At 49.2% G+C, this 17784-nt stretch overlaps 9 protein-coding genes across 9 annotated transcripts; 5 read left to right on the forward strand and 4 right to left on the reverse strand.

The window, feature by feature from the left end:
• Positions 1 to 621: 621 nt before the first annotated feature.
• FSUBG_3413 (epi-isozizaene synthase) lies at positions 622 to 1843 on the forward strand (the record flags this gene model as incomplete). The annotated part of the gene is made up of 3 exons (XM_036681292.1): positions 622 to 800; positions 854 to 1699; positions 1747 to 1843. The coding sequence occupies 3 exons, from the start codon at positions 622 to 624 to the stop codon at positions 1841 to 1843; spliced, it is 1122 nt and encodes a 373-aa protein (XP_036541065.1).
• A 675-nt stretch (positions 1844 to 2518) lies between these two features.
• On the forward strand, positions 2519 to 3416 carry FSUBG_3414 (major facilitator; the record flags this gene model as incomplete). The annotated part of the gene is made up of 2 exons (XM_036681293.1): positions 2519 to 3004; positions 3054 to 3416. The coding sequence occupies 2 exons, from the start codon at positions 2519 to 2521 to the stop codon at positions 3414 to 3416; spliced, it is 849 nt and encodes a 282-aa protein (XP_036541066.1).
• A 137-nt stretch (positions 3417 to 3553) lies between these two features.
• Positions 3554 to 4381, forward strand: FSUBG_3415 (major facilitator; the record flags this gene model as incomplete). Its single annotated transcript, XM_036681294.1, has 1 exon — positions 3554 to 4381. The coding sequence occupies one exon, from the start codon at positions 3554 to 3556 to the stop codon at positions 4379 to 4381; it is 828 nt and encodes a 275-aa protein (XP_036541067.1).
• Positions 4382 to 5087: 706 nt separating this feature from the next.
• On the forward strand, positions 5088 to 8256 carry FSUBG_3416 (uncharacterized protein; the record flags this gene model as incomplete). Its single annotated transcript, XM_036681295.1, has 2 exons — positions 5088 to 5748; positions 5798 to 8256. 2 exons carry the CDS (start codon positions 5088 to 5090, stop codon positions 8254 to 8256), a joined length of 3120 nt encoding a protein of 1039 aa, XP_036541068.1.
• Positions 8257 to 8626: 370 nt separating this feature from the next.
• FSUBG_3417 (SET domain protein) lies at positions 8627 to 9520 on the reverse strand (the record flags this gene model as incomplete). The annotated part of the gene is made up of 1 exon (XM_036681296.1): positions 8627 to 9520. The coding sequence occupies one exon, from the start codon at positions 9518 to 9520 to the stop codon at positions 8627 to 8629; it is 894 nt and encodes a 297-aa protein (XP_036541069.1).
• Positions 9521 to 10877: 1357 nt separating this feature from the next.
• On the forward strand, positions 10878 to 12116 carry FSUBG_3418 (uncharacterized protein; the record flags this gene model as incomplete). The annotated part of the gene is made up of 1 exon (XM_036681297.1): positions 10878 to 12116. One exon carries the CDS (start codon positions 10878 to 10880, stop codon positions 12114 to 12116), a length of 1239 nt encoding a protein of 412 aa, XP_036541070.1.
• Positions 12117 to 12341: 225 nt separating this feature from the next.
• FSUBG_3419 (heterokaryon incompatibility 6 OR allele) lies at positions 12342 to 13658 on the reverse strand (the record flags this gene model as incomplete). Its single annotated transcript, XM_036681298.1, has 4 exons — positions 12342 to 12779; positions 12831 to 13325; positions 13402 to 13487; positions 13538 to 13658. 4 exons carry the CDS (start codon positions 13656 to 13658, stop codon positions 12342 to 12344), a joined length of 1140 nt encoding a protein of 379 aa, XP_036541071.1.
• Positions 13659 to 14483: 825 nt separating this feature from the next.
• FSUBG_3420 (dehydrogenase) lies at positions 14484 to 15296 on the reverse strand (the record flags this gene model as incomplete). The annotated part of the gene is made up of 1 exon (XM_036681300.1): positions 14484 to 15296. The coding sequence occupies one exon, from the start codon at positions 15294 to 15296 to the stop codon at positions 14484 to 14486; it is 813 nt and encodes a 270-aa protein (XP_036541072.1).
• Positions 15297 to 16049: 753 nt separating this feature from the next.
• Positions 16050 to 17726, reverse strand: FSUBG_3421 (monooxygenase; the record flags this gene model as incomplete). The annotated part of the gene is made up of 1 exon (XM_036681301.1): positions 16050 to 17726. One exon carries the CDS (start codon positions 17724 to 17726, stop codon positions 16050 to 16052), a length of 1677 nt encoding a protein of 558 aa, XP_036541073.1.
• Between the last annotated feature and the right edge of the window lie 58 nt (positions 17727 to 17784).

The following is a 17784-nucleotide window of genomic DNA, read 5'->3' on the forward strand; positions in this document are numbered from 1 at the left end:
AATTGGACAAATCAAGATGGGAAATCCCTCATTCTTTCGGCGAGACAAATGGCCGTAGGATCGAGAGAAGTGGACACCAACTGCATAACACTTTGCAAATCGAGATTACTGCCTTGATGATCAGACAACCAACACACAACCAACATACAATTGCTTCTTATCTTATCTTATCTGTCTACTAAGTTAGCTATCTCTTATCGTCGACTACCCTAAACCCTGGGAGCTGAAAATTAAGCTTCGTACCAAGGATCCTCCCATGGCTGTGCTGGACCACTTGGGTAGTATCATGTATGCCAAGCTAATTGAGCTAGGCCTGACCGCTCATGTACGTAAGGATTGCTAATTGCTCTTGTAATTGTTGAACGTCGCACTAAATAATTGCTAATCAGTGTAGTACAATACCTCCAACTTTCCACGAACGCACCAATTGACTTGACAAGCACCATTACCAGTAGTCCAGATTTCTAAGCAAAGTTGTACAGTAGTCTCAGTATCTTTGATTGCTAGCCTATGCAAGGTAATGCTCTCAGATATTTAAATACCGCGTTGCTCTCTGCAGCCTGAAGGTTTGGTCCAGCCTGCTGCCAGCTTCAAGTCAAACCCAAACGCGCATCTGACCTTATGGCTTCATTATCGTCAACACAAACTGGCAAAGCCAGCACGAGAGAGAACTTATTGTCCGTTCTGAGAGGTCAAAGCCTTAAAGTCCCGGACTTGGCTCTGATGCATGCCGGATGGCCGAAAGACACGAACCCGCACGTCGAGGCCATAGACGTCAAGATACTCCAGTTGATCGAAACGTTGGAAACTGCCCCCCGAGAAAAAGCGATAGAAATACTGACATATGTGTCAGACATGCTGTCAACGAAACGGTGCGCTCGCGTCTGACCAAGGCAAACCTGTCGGAACAGCTAGCTGGTTGGTACCCGTACGCCTCCCGCGAAAAGCTAGAGGTCTTGACATCCTTCCAAGTCTGGATGTTCATCATCGACGACCTTCTCGATCAATATTCCATCGTCGAGCAATTCGATTACGAAAAGCTGCAGGCCCTGTTGAACGACTGCGAAGACTATGTTGAGAGAAGCCTTGGTGTATCAAGCCAGGAGGTTGAGCCGTCGACTCGTTATCTAGACCACGATGCTGTACTGTCATTTGAGGAGTACGCCTCGACTGTTCGTCGACTTTACAGTGACAATCCAAGTTACCGAGAGCGAATCGCGAAGGAGGCCATTGCTACCCTGAAAGCATACCAAAAGGAAGCTTTTAACCGCAGAAATGCCCATCTTCCTTCTCTTGACGAGTATCTTGGCTACCGGGATGCATCTTCCTGTATGAAACAAGTGGCGGCCAACATCGAATTTGCCAATGGACTCGACTTGCCTGAGTACGTCATGGAATCTAAGGAGATTCATGATCTATACGAAGCCTCCGTCGCTGTTATGTGGATCACGAATGACATTGTGAGTGTGCGCAAAGAGATACGAGAAGGGTTCGTCGAGAACATCGTGGTATTGTTGGCACACGGCGATATGCAGCGGGGACTTGATGCATCGCTTGGTAGGCTTCAAATTGAGATTGACAGAGTGAACAAAGCCTCTGATGACGCTGTGCGTCGATTTGCCGGCCAGACCTTTGAGGGCGACATCGCGTTGCTGGCGAAAAACTGCAAGAATATGTGTTTGAGCAGTTGGTTCTGGAGGTAAGTCCCAATTGTATGCAAATCTAGAGCCGTGACTAACGAAACAGTGTCAAAACACCAAGATATTGCCTGCACGATATAAACCCGGATGCGGATGGGGGCTTTAACTTTACGATTGATCAAATTGCCGAGGGGACATTGTGAGTTGGTTGGGCCGCGATATTTCCGGGTTAACCATCACATCACAATCATTCGCTTGAACAACGAGCCCACTTTACGGGATTGCTCAGTTCTAACCAATGTTGGTACTACTCCGTAGAAGAGGATAAATGACACGTTTGGTATTCGCTGTGGCGCTGTGATACGTGAACCCTCCACGCTAAGATATTTATTCCGTAACAATTCCACAACGCCCTCCAATCCGGCCCGATACCGCCCTCTTTCAATCAATAAAATCAGATTAGATTAGATTGATTAAACAAGTTTTTACCTTTCAAAACTCTGCCTCACATCTTTCTGCTTTGCCTTTGGCCCTAGATAATCTGACTGACGTACGCGGTGGAGCTAACCGTGCCGTGTTTACCGTGGAAAAGACCCTCTTTGCTTTACGAGCCTCATCGCTATTTGCCAAGCATCCAGCTCAGCTTGCCGATCCTGCCGTGTTCTACAGGGACGCAACCAACAGAGTCGGAACTAACGGGGCAAGATGATCTTATCTGATGCGTTCTTTTCGTTGTTTGATCCACCGGGGTCGGAAGATTTATGCCGGGGGCATGTGTACCTACAGCATGTCGTTTCTTTTTAATGTAACCCTTTATCCCGTCGAGAAATCTAAAACTTCTCAAGCTTAATTCTCTCTTTCTCGCTTGAACCGCCAAAATGGGCCTCTGGAACAGGTCGAACAAGACCTCTAATGTCGATCTTCAGGACATCACGACAACTACAGACCACGAAAAGAACACCCATCCTGAAGATGGACACCCAGCTGTCTCCGATGATGCCCTCCCCGCGGAGGATGTCACCGAGGGTGTCAAAGACATGGAGGCCATCACCCTCGTTTGGTCCAAGACATCTCTGATCTGCCTCTTCATCTTCATCTGGCTCGTCTACCTTCTCAATGCTTTCCAGAGCTCGACAGTAGGTAATTTACTTCCCTATGTCACCAGCGACTGGAGCGCGCACTCGCTTCTCAACACCATCGGTGTTATCTCCAGTTCAATGACTGCCGCTGTCTTCATTCCGCTTGCCAAACTCCTTGATCTTTGGGGCCGAGCTGAGGGTTATCTTCTGATGGTGGGATTCTGTGAACTGGGCCTGATTCTGATGGCCACGTCCAAAGACCTGTCGACCTACTGTGCCGCAAATGTACGTAACGAAAATCACATGCTGCCTGCTGAAGCTAACGTAATTGCAGGTCTTCTACTCGGTCGGTTTTACGGGCCTGATCTACAGTATCGATGTCATGACCGCCGATGCTACCAATCTAAAGAACCGAGCCTTGGCATATGCCTTCACATCGTCGCCCTACATGATCTCAGCCTTCGCTGGATCTTATGCTTCGGACAGAATGCTGGTTGACATTGGTTGGGCCTGGGGTTTCGGCACCTTTGCCTTCATCACGCCTGTTGTCTGTGCGCCGCTGTATCTTCTTCTCAAGATCAACTTGCGAAAGGCCAAGAAAGATATTCTGCCAAAGAGATCTAGTGGTCGAACATTGAAAGAGAGCATCTGGCACTATACGCTTGAATTTGACGGCAAGTTCAAAATTAAGCTATAGGTTTCTTCAAAGCTAACCATTGTTACTCTGTAGTTCTCGGCGTATTCCTCTTCGCCGCTGGGTTGATCATCTTCCTCCTTCCGTTCACCATTGCTTCCTCGGCGCCCCATGGCTGGTCAACTGGATACATCATCGCCATGATTATTGTCGGCTTCATTCTTCTCGTCGGCTTCGGCTTCAATGAAGTCTACTTCGCGCCAGTTCCTTTCCTAAAGTTCCACTTCTTGACTGATCGAACCCTCGTTGGCGCTTGTCTCCTCGATCTTACGTATCAGATCTCATATTATTGCTGGAACAACTATTTCACGTCTTTCCTCCAAGTTGTCAACTATCTGACAGTCGCAGAAGCTGGTTACGTCAACAACACGTTTAACGTTGTGTCTGGCGTCCTGTTGTTCATCGTGGGCTGGAGTATTCGAAAGACTGGATACTTCAAGTGGCTCCTTTGGGCCGGCGTGCCGCTTTATATCCTCGCCCAAGGCTTGATGATCTACTTCCGGAACCCAACTGGCTATGTGGGATACTTAGTCATGTGTCAGATTTTCATTTCTGTCGGCGGAAGTGTCTTCACCATTTGCATGCAACTCGCTGTTCTTGCTGCTGTCGATCATCAGCACGTTGCTGCGGCATTAGCTATGTTGAGCGTCACTGGCACAGCGGGCGGGAGTATCGGGGACACTATTTCTGGCGCCATCTGGACGAATACCTTTGAGAAGGCACTCAGAATGTATCTGCCCGCAAGTGCGCTTGAGAATCTCGATTCTATCTACGGAGATCTTCCTACGCAATTGAGTTATGCGAGGGGCACGCCTGAGCGCATCGCTATTCAGAAGGCATACGGATATGCACAAACCCGGATGTTGGCAGCTGGAACGGCCATCATGGCATTGTCATTTATCTGGGTCGCTCTCATCAGGAACCTGAAGGTCTCGGAGATGAGACAGACCAAGGGAAATGTTTTCTAGAAAGTCTCTTGTGGCAGGGCAGCTGTTGTTGATGGACTCGATAAAATGGGCGGAAAGGCCGAGACTCTGATGCTTCTCAAAAGTCAATGCAACCAGATTTTGTTAGTTTATTATGCCTAAAAAATAACTGAAATGGCATTAAAATATGCATGTCTAATAAGCATAAGCCCCGTGGGTCTTACTCTTCTTCTCCCTTGCTCAGTGGCATCCCCTTCCACGTGTGAAGATGCCGAAAGCTGGAACAAATCAAACAATCCCCCAAATCTGGTCGCCAAAATTACGACCGAACGCCTCTTCTGCTCTCAATTATCAGATCTTACCATTTCGTTGTGTTTAGACAATTCCTTGCGTTGATAGTGGCTGGCTGAGCAGTCTGTCGCCTAAGCAAGGGGTGACTAGACGATGACTAGACCGCGCCTAAGATTCTTTTGAGCGGTTTTCCCACTAATTCGGGTCAATAGTCTCAGACTTTGGACCCAGAGATCGCAATCGAGACCCTGGATTCAAATGACGGCGTCTGTCACTATCGACCCCTTTGCATATTGTCATTTCAACAAGCAGACCATTTTGCAGCCACCAACATTTCGCATTGCTTAGTTGCGCTCGGTCCGTTTGTTCTGGATCTTATACGTAGTCGGTGTTGTAGCAATTTTTAATCTTCTTTTTTTTCGGCCATTCTTTCGACCGCTGTTGTTCTCGCGCCAAAATGAAGGGCAATATTGGAGCCTTTGCGCTGCTCAGCGGTATTGTGAGTGGTGCTGCTGCTGTTGATGCGAGAGACGTCCAATATGCGGAGCAAGACCCTGAGACGTGGTGCATTACCTACCTTTCCACATACCTTGTCCCAGTATCAATTGCGACAAATCTCCCGCGCCCTGCCGAAAACACCACAGATGTTCAGTTGATATCGACCTCAACTGCCCAAGATCCAGACCTCACGTCCTCGGTTGCGTCTAGTGCTTCCGCTTCGACCACTCTTGGGCCAATCGGCGAGCGGATTATCCTTCTTGTCAGCCCTTCCAGCGGTAACACAAAGCGCGATATTGGTGGTTTTGTTGGCGATGGCAATCCCGATATCTGCACGTTTGCTACTGTCTTCACTCTTGGCAATGGTCGACTTGCCGAGGATGGTGTTCCCGTGTCATACCTCGGTGATGGCTACCAGAAACTTGAGGCCTCATCGTCATCCAGTGATAATGCAATCTCGACAACTTTCAGCACTGAGGGAGGTTTACTGCGCTTCCAAAACCCCTCACTGCCTGACGGCGGAGCTTCATTCTGTCAGACCCCTTCTGATGGGCAGGTTTACATGACTTTCGGATCCGAGCCATCTGGCTGCTTACCAGTGTCTCTGAACGTGTACAGAGGTATGTGTTGATGTCCCCGTCACAGTCTCATACTAACAGTGGTGGATAGCCGAACAATGTATTGACGGAAGACTCGATGGCCTCGACCCTACAACAACATCCACCAAGACTGACGAGTCCATTTCAACACATTCTGTTGGAACCCATTCCACTGAAGCGCTTTCCACCGAAAAAGCATCTTCTGAGACCATGACAACAATTTCCACGGAGGAGGCTTCTGCTGAGACTTCTGCTATCGAGTCTTCAATCGCCTCAACATTTTCTACCAAAGGACCTGGAGTGTCCACAGCTGCTATCAGCCAAGAAACGGAGACACCCAGTGGCTCTTTGACCGAGGAACCGACTGCAACACAATCTCAAGGCAACATCGTGATCACAAATGCCGTTTCCAACGGTCGATTCTCAATCAAAGACCCAGACTCAGAAAGCGGTATCTTTGGCTTCGATGCTGAAGGTGAGGCCAAGCAACAAAACGGCGACTGTTACAAGGGAGATGGCAGCTCAGATAACGGCTGCGTTGCCTTGGGCTCTTCTTCCGACTCAAAGAAGAGAGCTTTTGGAGGACTTGCAAGCATCTCACAGTTTCTTACGAACCTTGCTCCAAGTAGAAATGTTCTCTATACTGTCCAGTTCTATTACGCCGTCATCACCGCTGGAGGCAACCAGGCGTGCAGCGTCAATGCCTACCTTGGCAATACCCAGTTATACACCATGGGTCTTTTCACCAGTGGTGGCATTAGTGTCTCATGGAACAGAGTCCTCACTACTGTCATGGCCGACTCTCGAAGTGCCAGCTTTGGCATCTCCATGTCTTGCACAGGCAACGGGCTGGCACTGATCTACGTCGACTCGGTCTTCATCTCCAATCAGGTGACGCCTGATAACATCGATCAGTTCCAGCTGGACTTTGGAGATAGCGACACGCCTGAGACTACCAGCAGACTCCCATCCGCTCCAACTAGTGAGCCGGCCAATCAAGTAACATCTATTGAGCCAGCAACCACTACAACAGACTCCCCTCCCGCTACCACGACAGGCTACGCCAGACCCGAGATTCCTTCTCAAGAGGTCTGCCCCGATGGTTACAAGCCTCCCGGCTTTTGCGGACAGAAGTGGCCAAAGCCCTCAGAACCATTCTGCGAGTACCGTTCACAACCCAATGCTGATATCGTAGCATATCCACTCTCCCAATATCCTATGCAAGGCATGGATATACAGAAGTGCGCGTTAACTTGTGCTTACATCGAGGGATGCTTCGCATTCGCTGTAAACAACAACCCGAGATACCCTTGCAATTTCATCCTTGAGCCATTGAGGCTTCAAGGTTGGATTACCGGAGATCCAAATCGTGTTCTGGAATGGTCTGAGTTAGCTTGCTTCAACTGTCAGCTCTGTGATGAATCACCATCCCTCACGGAGTCGACTGCTGGCGTTACTGAAGCTCCAGTAGAATCGGAGACAACTATCATCGAGGAGCCATCCACCAGAGTTCCGCAGAACACAACCCATTGGCTACCTAGCCCAGAGACAAGCTCTGGAAGCCTAGAGCCTACGCCAGGAACCAAGTCAACAAGCATGCGACCGCCTCGACCGGAGACTAGCATAGACGTGGAGCCAACTTTCATCGAAGGCACCACCGCCTGGCCCGAAACAACTCACACGTCTGCTCAAGGCCCTGTTGTGGATACTTCAAGCGACGCTCCCGAAGATTCAACATCCCTGGGCGAAGATGCAACATCGACCACTGAAGACCCCACTTCAACCTCAGAAACCACTACCGCCTCTTCGACCCCAACAGAGACATGCAAGTATACGCACGGCGAAATGTGCAACTTTGATCGTTTCAACTACCCCAAAGACGTTCTCTGTTCATGGGGCGACAAGCTCACCAGCAGAAGCTTCTGGCTAGAGACCCGCGAGTCATATCCCCACCAAGACCGCGCCGAAGAATGCATAGCCATCTGTCAAGGCCACCCGCTCTGCTTGACCGCTGGATACTCAATGTTCGAAAACCGATGCTACTTCTCAGAGCTCCCCTTACTCAAGGAGAACTTCGTCACCGAGGAGAACGACTACAAGAAGCAGGTTTGGCTGGATACACGCTGCTACACTGACTGCGAAGCGTGTGTTCCTGACTCTGTTCCGAAGGGTCCTCCCGATATGTGTGCCTACACTCTAGGCGATGAGTGCAAGCCAGTCGCCAACCCTCCTGCTGGCACTCTCTGCAATTACGAAGCTTATATGGGAGGTGGCTGGGTTGATGGAAATGATCCCAACTTGATCACTGTTTATACAGAGTATGCCCAGGCTACGCCTCGCCGATGTGCTGCTATCTGTCGAGCTTATCCCGGATGTAAGGGGTCAGGATATAAGGATGATCGATGCAAGTTTTCGGTTTATAAGCTTGCTTTGAGCGGTATGCCTATACCACTGGAAACTGATAAGGACCCTTCCATGAACTCCATCTGGGATGATCCTGCCTGTTGGACATGCCCTGGCTGTCAGTAAGAGGACTTGGAGGCCCCCCATTTTCCTTTAATGTCTTCACTGTTGTCACGCTCTTGGCACAGTTTCTTTTGTCTTCAAATCTCTACAGAGTGATTTCCTTCCAAAACTTCTTTACTGATGTAATTTAGATTAATAGAGTTGATAATGTCATGAACTGATCGCCACCATGGCACATATCACGTAATAGTGTGAGGGTGTAAAGAGACCTGCTCTCCTTTGCCAGCGGAAGACCTTTACCGAAAACTGCTGGAAGTATACACCTTGGGAACTTCTCTGAGAATCATCGTGCGGGCGGTGAGCCATCTCAAACACGATAGCTCCGAATATCGTAGCTCTCCACTATCCTTGATCACTCAGAATGTTTCCCAACTCAATCGACATACTCCCCGGTCGTTATTACCAAGATCTCAAACTCCATCTCCTCATAATCCTCCGCAAAGTCATGTAGCCCAGCGCCTTTGGCAAACTTGGCACACAGCCCATACATGACACCCAGTTGTTCGATGAGCCCTTCGTCCGATAATAACGCAAGGCTTTCTTCGCCAAGCCTCAATGCTTCCAGGTCTGTCTTTGGAATCTCGGCGAACTTGGGTGCGTCGCCCGATCTTCCCGTATCCTGATAAATGTCAAGAATTCCCTTGATCTGTGCAATCCTGCGCCTTCGCTCATCATGCTTCGCAGCATCTGGCCCTTCACAGGCGGCGCACTGACACGTGAAGCCCCAATTTGACAGCTCCTTCATCCTGGCTTGGTAAGGAATTGCGACTTCGATGTATGAGTTGGTGATGTCCTCGTCTTTGTCAATGTCCCTCACTGCGTATACTTCCATGAAACCCGTCGGCTCATCGTATACCCAGCATATGTTTGGTGTACATGAGTGATTCATGCGGCAGAAAATTGTGAACAAGCCACACTCGAGACCTCCGGATGTTATGCTCGCAGCGTTTGTATAGAACTTTGCCAAGACAATACCTGCATCGAGGTCTGTCCCTGGACACGGTTGACCCTGGAGGAATGAAAATTCGCGCAGCTTTTTATCGTTGTGATACAGATCCATCAATCGCTTTCTTTCTGAGTCATTCAGATCTGCGACTTGATCGATGACACATCTATACTCGGCTTTCGTCTTTGTCTCAGCTTGTGAAACCACCAGGATTGGTTTTTCGTGAATGATGCGTGTCCCAGCCTTGATGAGCTCTTTTGCAAAAAGGCCGTGGCCATGTGCCGTCTCCTTCATCACATATAGACATGTCTTTTGCTCCATCGCGTAGTATGAGTCCTTGTTTCCATTCTGGGTGATCAGTGTTGCAAGATATACTTGATTATGCTGATAATTTTCAGTTCGTGAATCATTTCGTAAAAAGCTCGTCGTGAGCAGCGGAGATCTCCGTGCGTGCAGAGCCCAGCTGTTTTAAGTGGATAGCTCTGCATCTGCTCCACAATTATGAGTGCGTCTTGTAGGTCTAGGGTGAGTACTTTTCTTGACTCATGGTGATTTTATACCGAGCCCAGCCTTGAAATTGTCCTTGCGTCTGCTGGGGTTGATGATATGCCATTGCTATAGTGAAATTAGTGCAAAGAGACGTAAGTAAAGACACACAAAGTTCCAAAATAGATCAGATATGACGATAAAGTGATGGTAATGGTGAATGAGAGGAAATAGAACAAGAGAGGTGCTATGTCAATTGTGGACCATACAATGGCCTGGGATAAACTCACAAGCTGCAGTTTGGAAGATCGACGGTAGGGAATCATGCTTAACTTTTAAGATTATCCTCAACCTTTCATGTGTTCACGTCAATTCAAGTGCAGATAATTATTTCGAGGATTGGGTTAAGGCGAGTGGCTGATTATGTCCGTCGCGTTACAGATCTACAGATTGAGCACCTGAAACATGGAATTCTCAGCGCTGCCTCAACTGTGTGTGCCGGGCACTGACATCACGGCCCCCAACTGACAGAAGGTCTTGGACTTTTCGAGCCGAGGGGATCGAGATTTATTGGCTTCCATTTGTTAAGCGGTCAGCCCTACGGATCTGCACCTCACCATCGTATGAAATGTATGCGATCGCTGCCACGACTCCATGGAAGAACCGTCATGCAACTATAGCTCTCGACTGATGAGCCAAGGCGGTAAACACTACGGATAGAGACGAGGCCAAGTCATTCGTTTTATCTTTCCATAAATGATGATAATTTAGATCTGGGCATTGCTGATCCCCAAAATCCTGAGGTGAGTAGCTGAGCCAGGCACCTCCGGGAGCCTCCAGTGTCAGGCAGGCGCGCGATGCAGTGACTTGAGAGTCAACACCTGGCAGGCACTGCCTGCTAATACCCGCCAAACGCGTCACTGGTCACCTTCCTGAATCACGCGCACAAAGCTCGCGTCTGTGGTTCTTCTCAAGACAACACCAGAGAGATTCTCTCGGCTTTTCTCTTTGACGGCATTCTCTCTGCCTTTACAGTAGCCCGCCAGATTCGACAAACATCTCGTCTATCGAAGCGCCATCGGTGAGTCTCCCAGATGCTTGTCTCGAGTTCTACTAACATTTATTTGGTCAGGCACGTACCATCCCGACACCAAGTGTCGTCCTCAAGGAACATCGATCGAATAAGCTAAACATGGCTTCACCCAAACAAGATCTCGAGATCAACATGCCCACAGCGCAGATCAGAAACCCGAGATCCGAGATGAAAAAAGAAGCCAGTCTTAAGTTCCATGAGGCCAACATAGAGTGGCTGAACAAAGAGTGGCAAGGGCCAGACTGGTTCCCTGCCCATCTGCTGAAGCCTTCCAAACCTTGCCGGAGTGTTGTCCGAGGCTTGAAGAGCATCACTGAGAAGGCCATGGCCAAAAAGATTCCGTTGTCTTCTCTCTGGGAGACTGGCGGATGCCTCAGGAGTGTTGTCGACCAAGACTTGGCCACCAGGAAAGAAGGACGCAACGCAAAGCATAAGCATTCACAATCTGGGCGCCTTACCAGGAAAATGGTGAGCCGCGCAAGCAAGAACTTGGGGTTGCCGACGGCGGAGATAGGAAATGATTGCAGTTCGTCCTCGGGTAAGTTACACCCGCCAGACTGGCTGAGGCCGCCTGGCCTAAGTTCTCGAGATCCCAGGACATGTAGAGCATCGGCTGATGGCAATCCAGGTTCCACGACAGGTGATGACTCTGAAGTGGAAGCACCCGAGAAAAGGAACACCGCTCCTCGGTTGAGTTCTTCTGCCCTTGATTCGTCAGCTAAGCAGCGACTCCCATCTCCGCTCCACGATACGATCGCGTCCACGGAAGATGAGCTACGACATCCGCCACAAGGTACTAAGCGACCACTCGAAGATGGAGAAGAGACGACCTCGAACTCGCCCCAAAATAAGAGTCCTCGAGTCACCATCAATGAAGTTCTTGGAAACCTCAGTTCTGACCGTATCGAAATTGCCCGCCGCATAACGGACATCGAACTTGATACCGCCCTTGCGGTCAAGAGAGATGCCGAGCAAGCACTCATGGACTTGGTGCATCGCGACTGCTCTGTGGCCGTAACTCAAGCCGAAAGAGTTCAAGCTCGTAGACGAAAGCAAGAAGCCGACGAGGCATTTCGCCAAACTCACGAGAGACTCCATGGACCTAGTCAAACTCTAGCCGCGATGAGCGACCTCAAGAAGACCTTCGATGCACGTGCCGTACGTGCCCTCAAGCTCGAGAATGCTGAAAAGGTGGTGCAAACATGCAAGGATAGACTGGATCAGGCGCAGGTGAAACATGAAGAGGCCTTGAAGTCCAACCAGATTGACGACTGGCATTTGGAGGTAGTTTGGGATATGTTCCAGAGAGCTGATACTCTTGGAAAGGAAGTTCAGTAGTGTTACATGTTCTCATATTAGGGATTTCAGTTTGCGGGATGGTCTTAGTCAATGTGGGAAAGATATCATCTGTTAAAGGAGTGCTTTGTTGTTCGCAGCCAAATGGAACCTAGGATGGACCAACTTCATATTGTCCCCAGCAAGAATCACCATAGAGCACCATGAAAAGTATGAACAGAGCTCTCCTAATTTGTAATGGTGTAAACCTTGATCTCCGTTGTAGAATTACGCGATCAGAATCTCCCGCTTCTCCAACCAACTTTCGGTCACACCAACCTCTGCCTCACCATCCATGAAGCCGTGCACGTAGGTCGAGCCAACGACCATATACAAGTCCCCCTTCACGCCATCTCTAGATTCAACCTTGCGTAACGCCAAGGGTACCTTTCCACCATCGAGGACAGCCACGATATCACCCTCCTTCGCAGCAAATCGCGTTGCTAGGAAGAGCCCATTATCCGTGACCGCGAACATGAAGCCACTAGAGCTGTAATGGTGTGAGATTTGACCCTCGATGTCAAGTTTGGCGAGGTCTTCGTCATCGGCGGGCTGATAACTAAATGCAGATCTCGAGTATCTGTTGCCAAAGTGCAGACGGTATGTCTGGAGCGAGCTCCTACCATCCTTCAACTCCTCTTGGGTCTCAACATCCAGCCGCTCAATCTCGGTTTGTCTCAAACGACGAATTCTTGGGGGTAGCGTTCAATCTTTCACCATCGTTCGCCAGAATGCGCGGATGGCAGTCTCACCTGTTGTTGTTGTCTCTTTACCGCCGAGCTTCGGGGCATACAGATGTCCTTGGGGTCGCTCAAGGGCTTCCCTGCCAGGGTACAGGTTCATGGCATCGAAAGCCCCAAGGCTTTTGTCTTCCTGGAGAACAGGCACGACTGTTCCAAGAAAGGTGCCCTTCGTGACGAGGATATCTTTTTTGGGGTCGATAAGTCGGCATGGGGTCTCACAGTTCTTGATTCCAGCGTTGAACATGTCGCGCGGGGCAAAGAGCATCGGTACGCATTGCCGACGCTTGCCATCGTACTCAGCCACCCAAGATAGCAGCTTATGCCGCTGTTCCTCTTTCCGATCAACGCACCGCAGTGCCGTGGGCCCTTCTGGGCGTTCTTGGCAAAGAATATCCAAGTGTCCGGCAAGGTTGATCAGGGCGACTGTGGCCTGTTGATACAATTCTGGCACTGACGTCTTATAGTCGACCTGGATACCGTGGTCTTCCGTCACTAGGCCTAGGAGCCCGAAGATCTTGTCACGAGGATTTTTCGCGAAATCGCACCAGCACATCCATGAGCTTGGACCCCTTGCCTTTGCCTTGTGACATGAGCCGACGTTGGTACTCAATCAGCTTGATGGAGACGAATACTTCACTAAAGTCCTTGCAGTATGAGGGACAATGACTAAGGTACTCTCACTGCCCATGTGGAACGCGTTCAAGTATGGCTCGTCTTTGAAGAGGTTCTTCAGAACATCCCAGCTCAGTTCAGCATCTCTAGACATAAGCGTCAACCGCGGGGCCAGAGAGAGCTCCTGCATGACCCACAACCGCCCCCAAAGTGTCAGAAATAGCTAATCTAAGGATCCTCTAAATTCATACTAAGCTTGCCTAAATATTTCTGTCGCTTAGAGTAGGGACCCTAAACTTTTAGGCACAGGAAACAGGGATCTGACTGACCTTGGTCCTAAAATTAGACACACCAAGAACGCCTCTGACCTTGAACCAAAATGCCAGCATTGGCTGATTTAACGCCGCAATCTGAGGCCTGGTTGCTCACAGCGTCGTAGGCATGGAAATGGCACTGGTAATGCAAATTTGTAGTACGATTGAGGGGAGAGAGTGCAAAAAGAAATTCGATGCGGTTTGTGTGGATCGAACACACGACCTTCAGATATCACTTGATTTTGGTGAGGATTGAAGTTTGACTTCAGTCTGACGCTCTCCCAACTGAGCTAAACCCGCTGACTAAGGCGTAGATATCTCGGTTTCGTCTGCACTCTTGTGAGGGAAACATTGAGGATGGACGAAACATGAGAATCACTCTCCGAGACAATAGAAAAAGATGACATATGGCCGATGCTCTCTTGAAACAAGAAGTTGTGTCATCTCATCAAAACGCAATGAGGGCTATAGAACTTAGCATGATCCAGCTCCAACAATTAAGAGTGCACTCACTGACTGTGGCATAAGGCGAGAGACGAGGGTATAGAAACACGTTTAAGCATCGGTTATCATCTGAGATGTCTGCGCCGTCTCAACCTAAGACGTTAGACGGATCAGCCTACTTGTTTCTCTATAGTAACGAATTTCCAGCTTCTAATGCAAACTCCAGTCGAATAATTCGGTGATCCTCCAGCTCGTGATTACCTTTGGGTATAACCACCATCAACAACCAAGGCAGACCCAGTAACAAAAGAACTTCGTCCTCCAGAAAGATACAAAACACCGTCAGCAATCTCCTCTGGTGCACCCATCCTCTGCATGGGAACAGCAGTTGTAATCCGCTCTTGCATAGCCTTGAGCACCTCGGGGTTCTTTGTAGTCATCGGTGTCTCCGTGTATCCCGGGCAGATGGCATTGATGCGAAGTCCCTCCTTTGCGTAGTCCTCTGAGGCTGACCGTGTGAGACCGATGATGGCATGCTTGGCTGCTGTGTAGGATGTCGACAGTGGAATACCGACAACGCCCTGGATGGAAGAGAAGTTGACGATGGATCCGCGCTGCAGTTCCCTTCCGTTGATAGATGAACGAATGGGCTCTTGCTTCAACATGACTTGTGCTGTAGCTCTGAGGACAAAGAATGTTCCAGTGAGGTTGATGCTGACAACACGGTTCCAATCAGCTGTATGAGCAAACGCAGCACCGCCTTGATGCTTCATGGCAATACCAGCTGCATTGACAACATAGTCGATGCGACCATACTTTTGAGCGACGTCTGCGACAATCTCGTTGATTCGGTTCTCATCTGTGACGTCTGCAGAGTAGATCTCAATCTTAAAGTCCTTTTTGGGTGACAATTGCTCTTTTTCAATCTCAGACTTGACGATTTGCAGGGATTCGAGGTTGAGGTCAATGAGTGCAATACCAGCGCTACCATCGCGAGCAAATGCTCTGGCGCATGCTCGGCCGATGCCTGAAGCGCCTCCTGTGATCAGAGCGTAACCAGGGACATCCATTGTGATAAGAGGAAGAGAGATGAGGGATTGGGGATTTACAAATGCTTTGGATAAGGTAGTAATGATTGAAATTAATGTCTATCTGTTCAATATGGAGTTGTTCTTATACATCTATAACTATGGCACCCCAATTGTCCCATGGTTGACAGGTCTGTGACTCGGCGGCCGGTATCCGAAGCTAACTTGGAGAAGCTTTCCTCGTTTGACGTGGAGTGTTCTCGCTATCTTGGGCTTGCCCCACCATGATCAGCCACCAGATATAACTTTCCTGTTTGAAATGCGGGGGATGTATGATAACGTGTTCGCTGGATGGCCTCAATCTGATGAGCAGATGATAATTGGAAGGCAGATCCGTGACGAAGAATGGACTTGAGCGGAGACATCTCGGGAATTCGTGATGAATCATCACCGCTGACAGAGTTTGAACTGTTCTAGCCATCACTGGCACTGTAGGTTGGCTAGGTCAGGCTTCCAGATAAGTCTGCTGTAGAATGTGCTGGCGACAGTACATTAAGTATAAACTTATGGTATCTTACTATAATTATCAACAGTGTCATATACACTAGCAAAAGTAATCTCACAAGTGTTGTAAAATGTTTCGTCAAGCCATAATCGTTAACAATATAACCCATTTTCACAAATTGGTAGGTTTCCGGTTATGAATAATACTGGTGCTGAAAGTTTTCATTGAACACTACTACAATGAGAAGAATAAGTATTTTTGCAAGTAAAATGAATTTTGATTACCTCTATCTATGCGAAAACAAGACCCCTATAGCCCGACTTCTTGACCTCAGCGCACCGCCTTCTATACTCTCCAATGCTTCCGCTGTATCGTGCAACACTTCTAACATTCTTGCCCTTGACGTTCTTGTTCACGCCTGTCATCCAACTATCAATCTCATTCATGAGAACCTGGCTCTCACTGCACTGCACCACATGCTCGGTCCATTGCTCAACGGCATCTTCTGTTGGTTCCACAGAAGTGTAACCGTGGTCCTTGCAGTATTGCAGCATATCCGAAACAGCCTGCACACCGTGCTCAATGTTACGTGTAGCGTTACCGAATGGCTGATGGGGACCAAGAACCATGAACATGTTTGGCATCGACGGAACAGTGATACCCAGGAATGTTCGGGGTCGGTGGTCAACCCAGACTGCTTGGTCACCCTTGGGGCTGTCGCTAGTTGCGATCAACGGTCTGTTCTTCTTGCCATGCCAGTCGATGGCACTGAAAGCGCCGGTAATGGCATTGAAGCCAGTTGCGCAAATCAGAATGTCAAGCTTGTGCTCCTCACCATCGGAGGTCAGGATGCCTGATGGTGTGACGCGATCAATTGGCGTCTTTTTCAGATCAACGAGGTGAACGTTTGACTTATTGAAGGCCTCAAAATATCCACTCTCCATGGGGACTCGGCGCGTGCCAAAGCCGTGGTCCTTGGGAATAAGGCTCTCTGCAATCGCAGGGTCGTTAACCCGTTGTCTGATCTTCTCAGCCATAAAGTTGGAATACAGACTGTTGGCGTATCGATCGGTATACGTATCAGAGAACACGCCCAGCCACTTTCCAAAACCAGGAGTATTGTAAAGCTTCTCCCAGAGCTCTAGTCGCTCTTCTTCCGAGACCTCGAGAGACTTTCGAGGGTCACCGTGGTGCATGAAACCAGATGAACTCGTTTCACAAATCTGGAAGATATTATCATAGTTCTTCTTATGCTCGGCCATTTGCTCGATGGTGATTTCAGAGTTGCGAAGAGGAGCGGACCAATTGGCTGTGCGTTGGAAGACGCTGAGAGATTCCACGCCATCTACTTTGGAGACGGCAGTTGTGATTTGAATGCCTGTCGCGCCTGTGCCGATGACTCCAATCTTCTTGCCCACAAAGTCGCGATTGATGTCGAGATCCTTGGGCCAACGAGAAGTATGGAATAGTTTGCCGCTGAAGTCTTCAATGCCTTCAATCGCGGGTAGAGTGGGCGCAGAGAGGAAGCCCATGCAGCTGATGAAGAAGGTGGAGACGTATTCGTTACCAGCTTCATCTACAAAGGTCCATGTGTGATCAGCCTCATTCCATGTAGCCTTTGTGACAGTCGTGTTGAGCTGAACATCCTTCCTGAGATTGTGCTTCTCAGCAAAGCGACTGATGTACTTGTGAGTCTCTGGCTGAGGCGAAAAGGCCTCTTTCCAGTGCCACTCATCCAGTAGCTCCTTGTCGAATGAGAAGCAGTAAGACAGCGACTCAGAGTCGAATCGGCATCCGGGGTAAGAGTTCCAGTACCAAGTGCCTCCAACATCGGGCGCAGCATCAAGAACCCTGACGCGCCATTCTGGGAAACGCTTCTTAAGCTGATAGAGTGAGCACAGGCCCGAGAGACCTGCGCCCAGGATGAGAACGTCGAAAGTGCTGGTAGACTGAGGTACGGAACCCATTGCCGATAGTGTGAATAATGCGATGAGTGACGGTGAAACGAATTGTCTTGTTACTTCA

The sequence above is a fragment of the Fusarium subglutinans genome (assembly GCF_013396075.1).
Source record: "Fusarium subglutinans strain NRRL 66333 chromosome Unknown NRRL66333_c0000029, whole genome shotgun sequence".
NCBI lineage: Eukaryota > Fungi > Ascomycota > Sordariomycetes > Hypocreales > Nectriaceae > Fusarium > Fusarium subglutinans.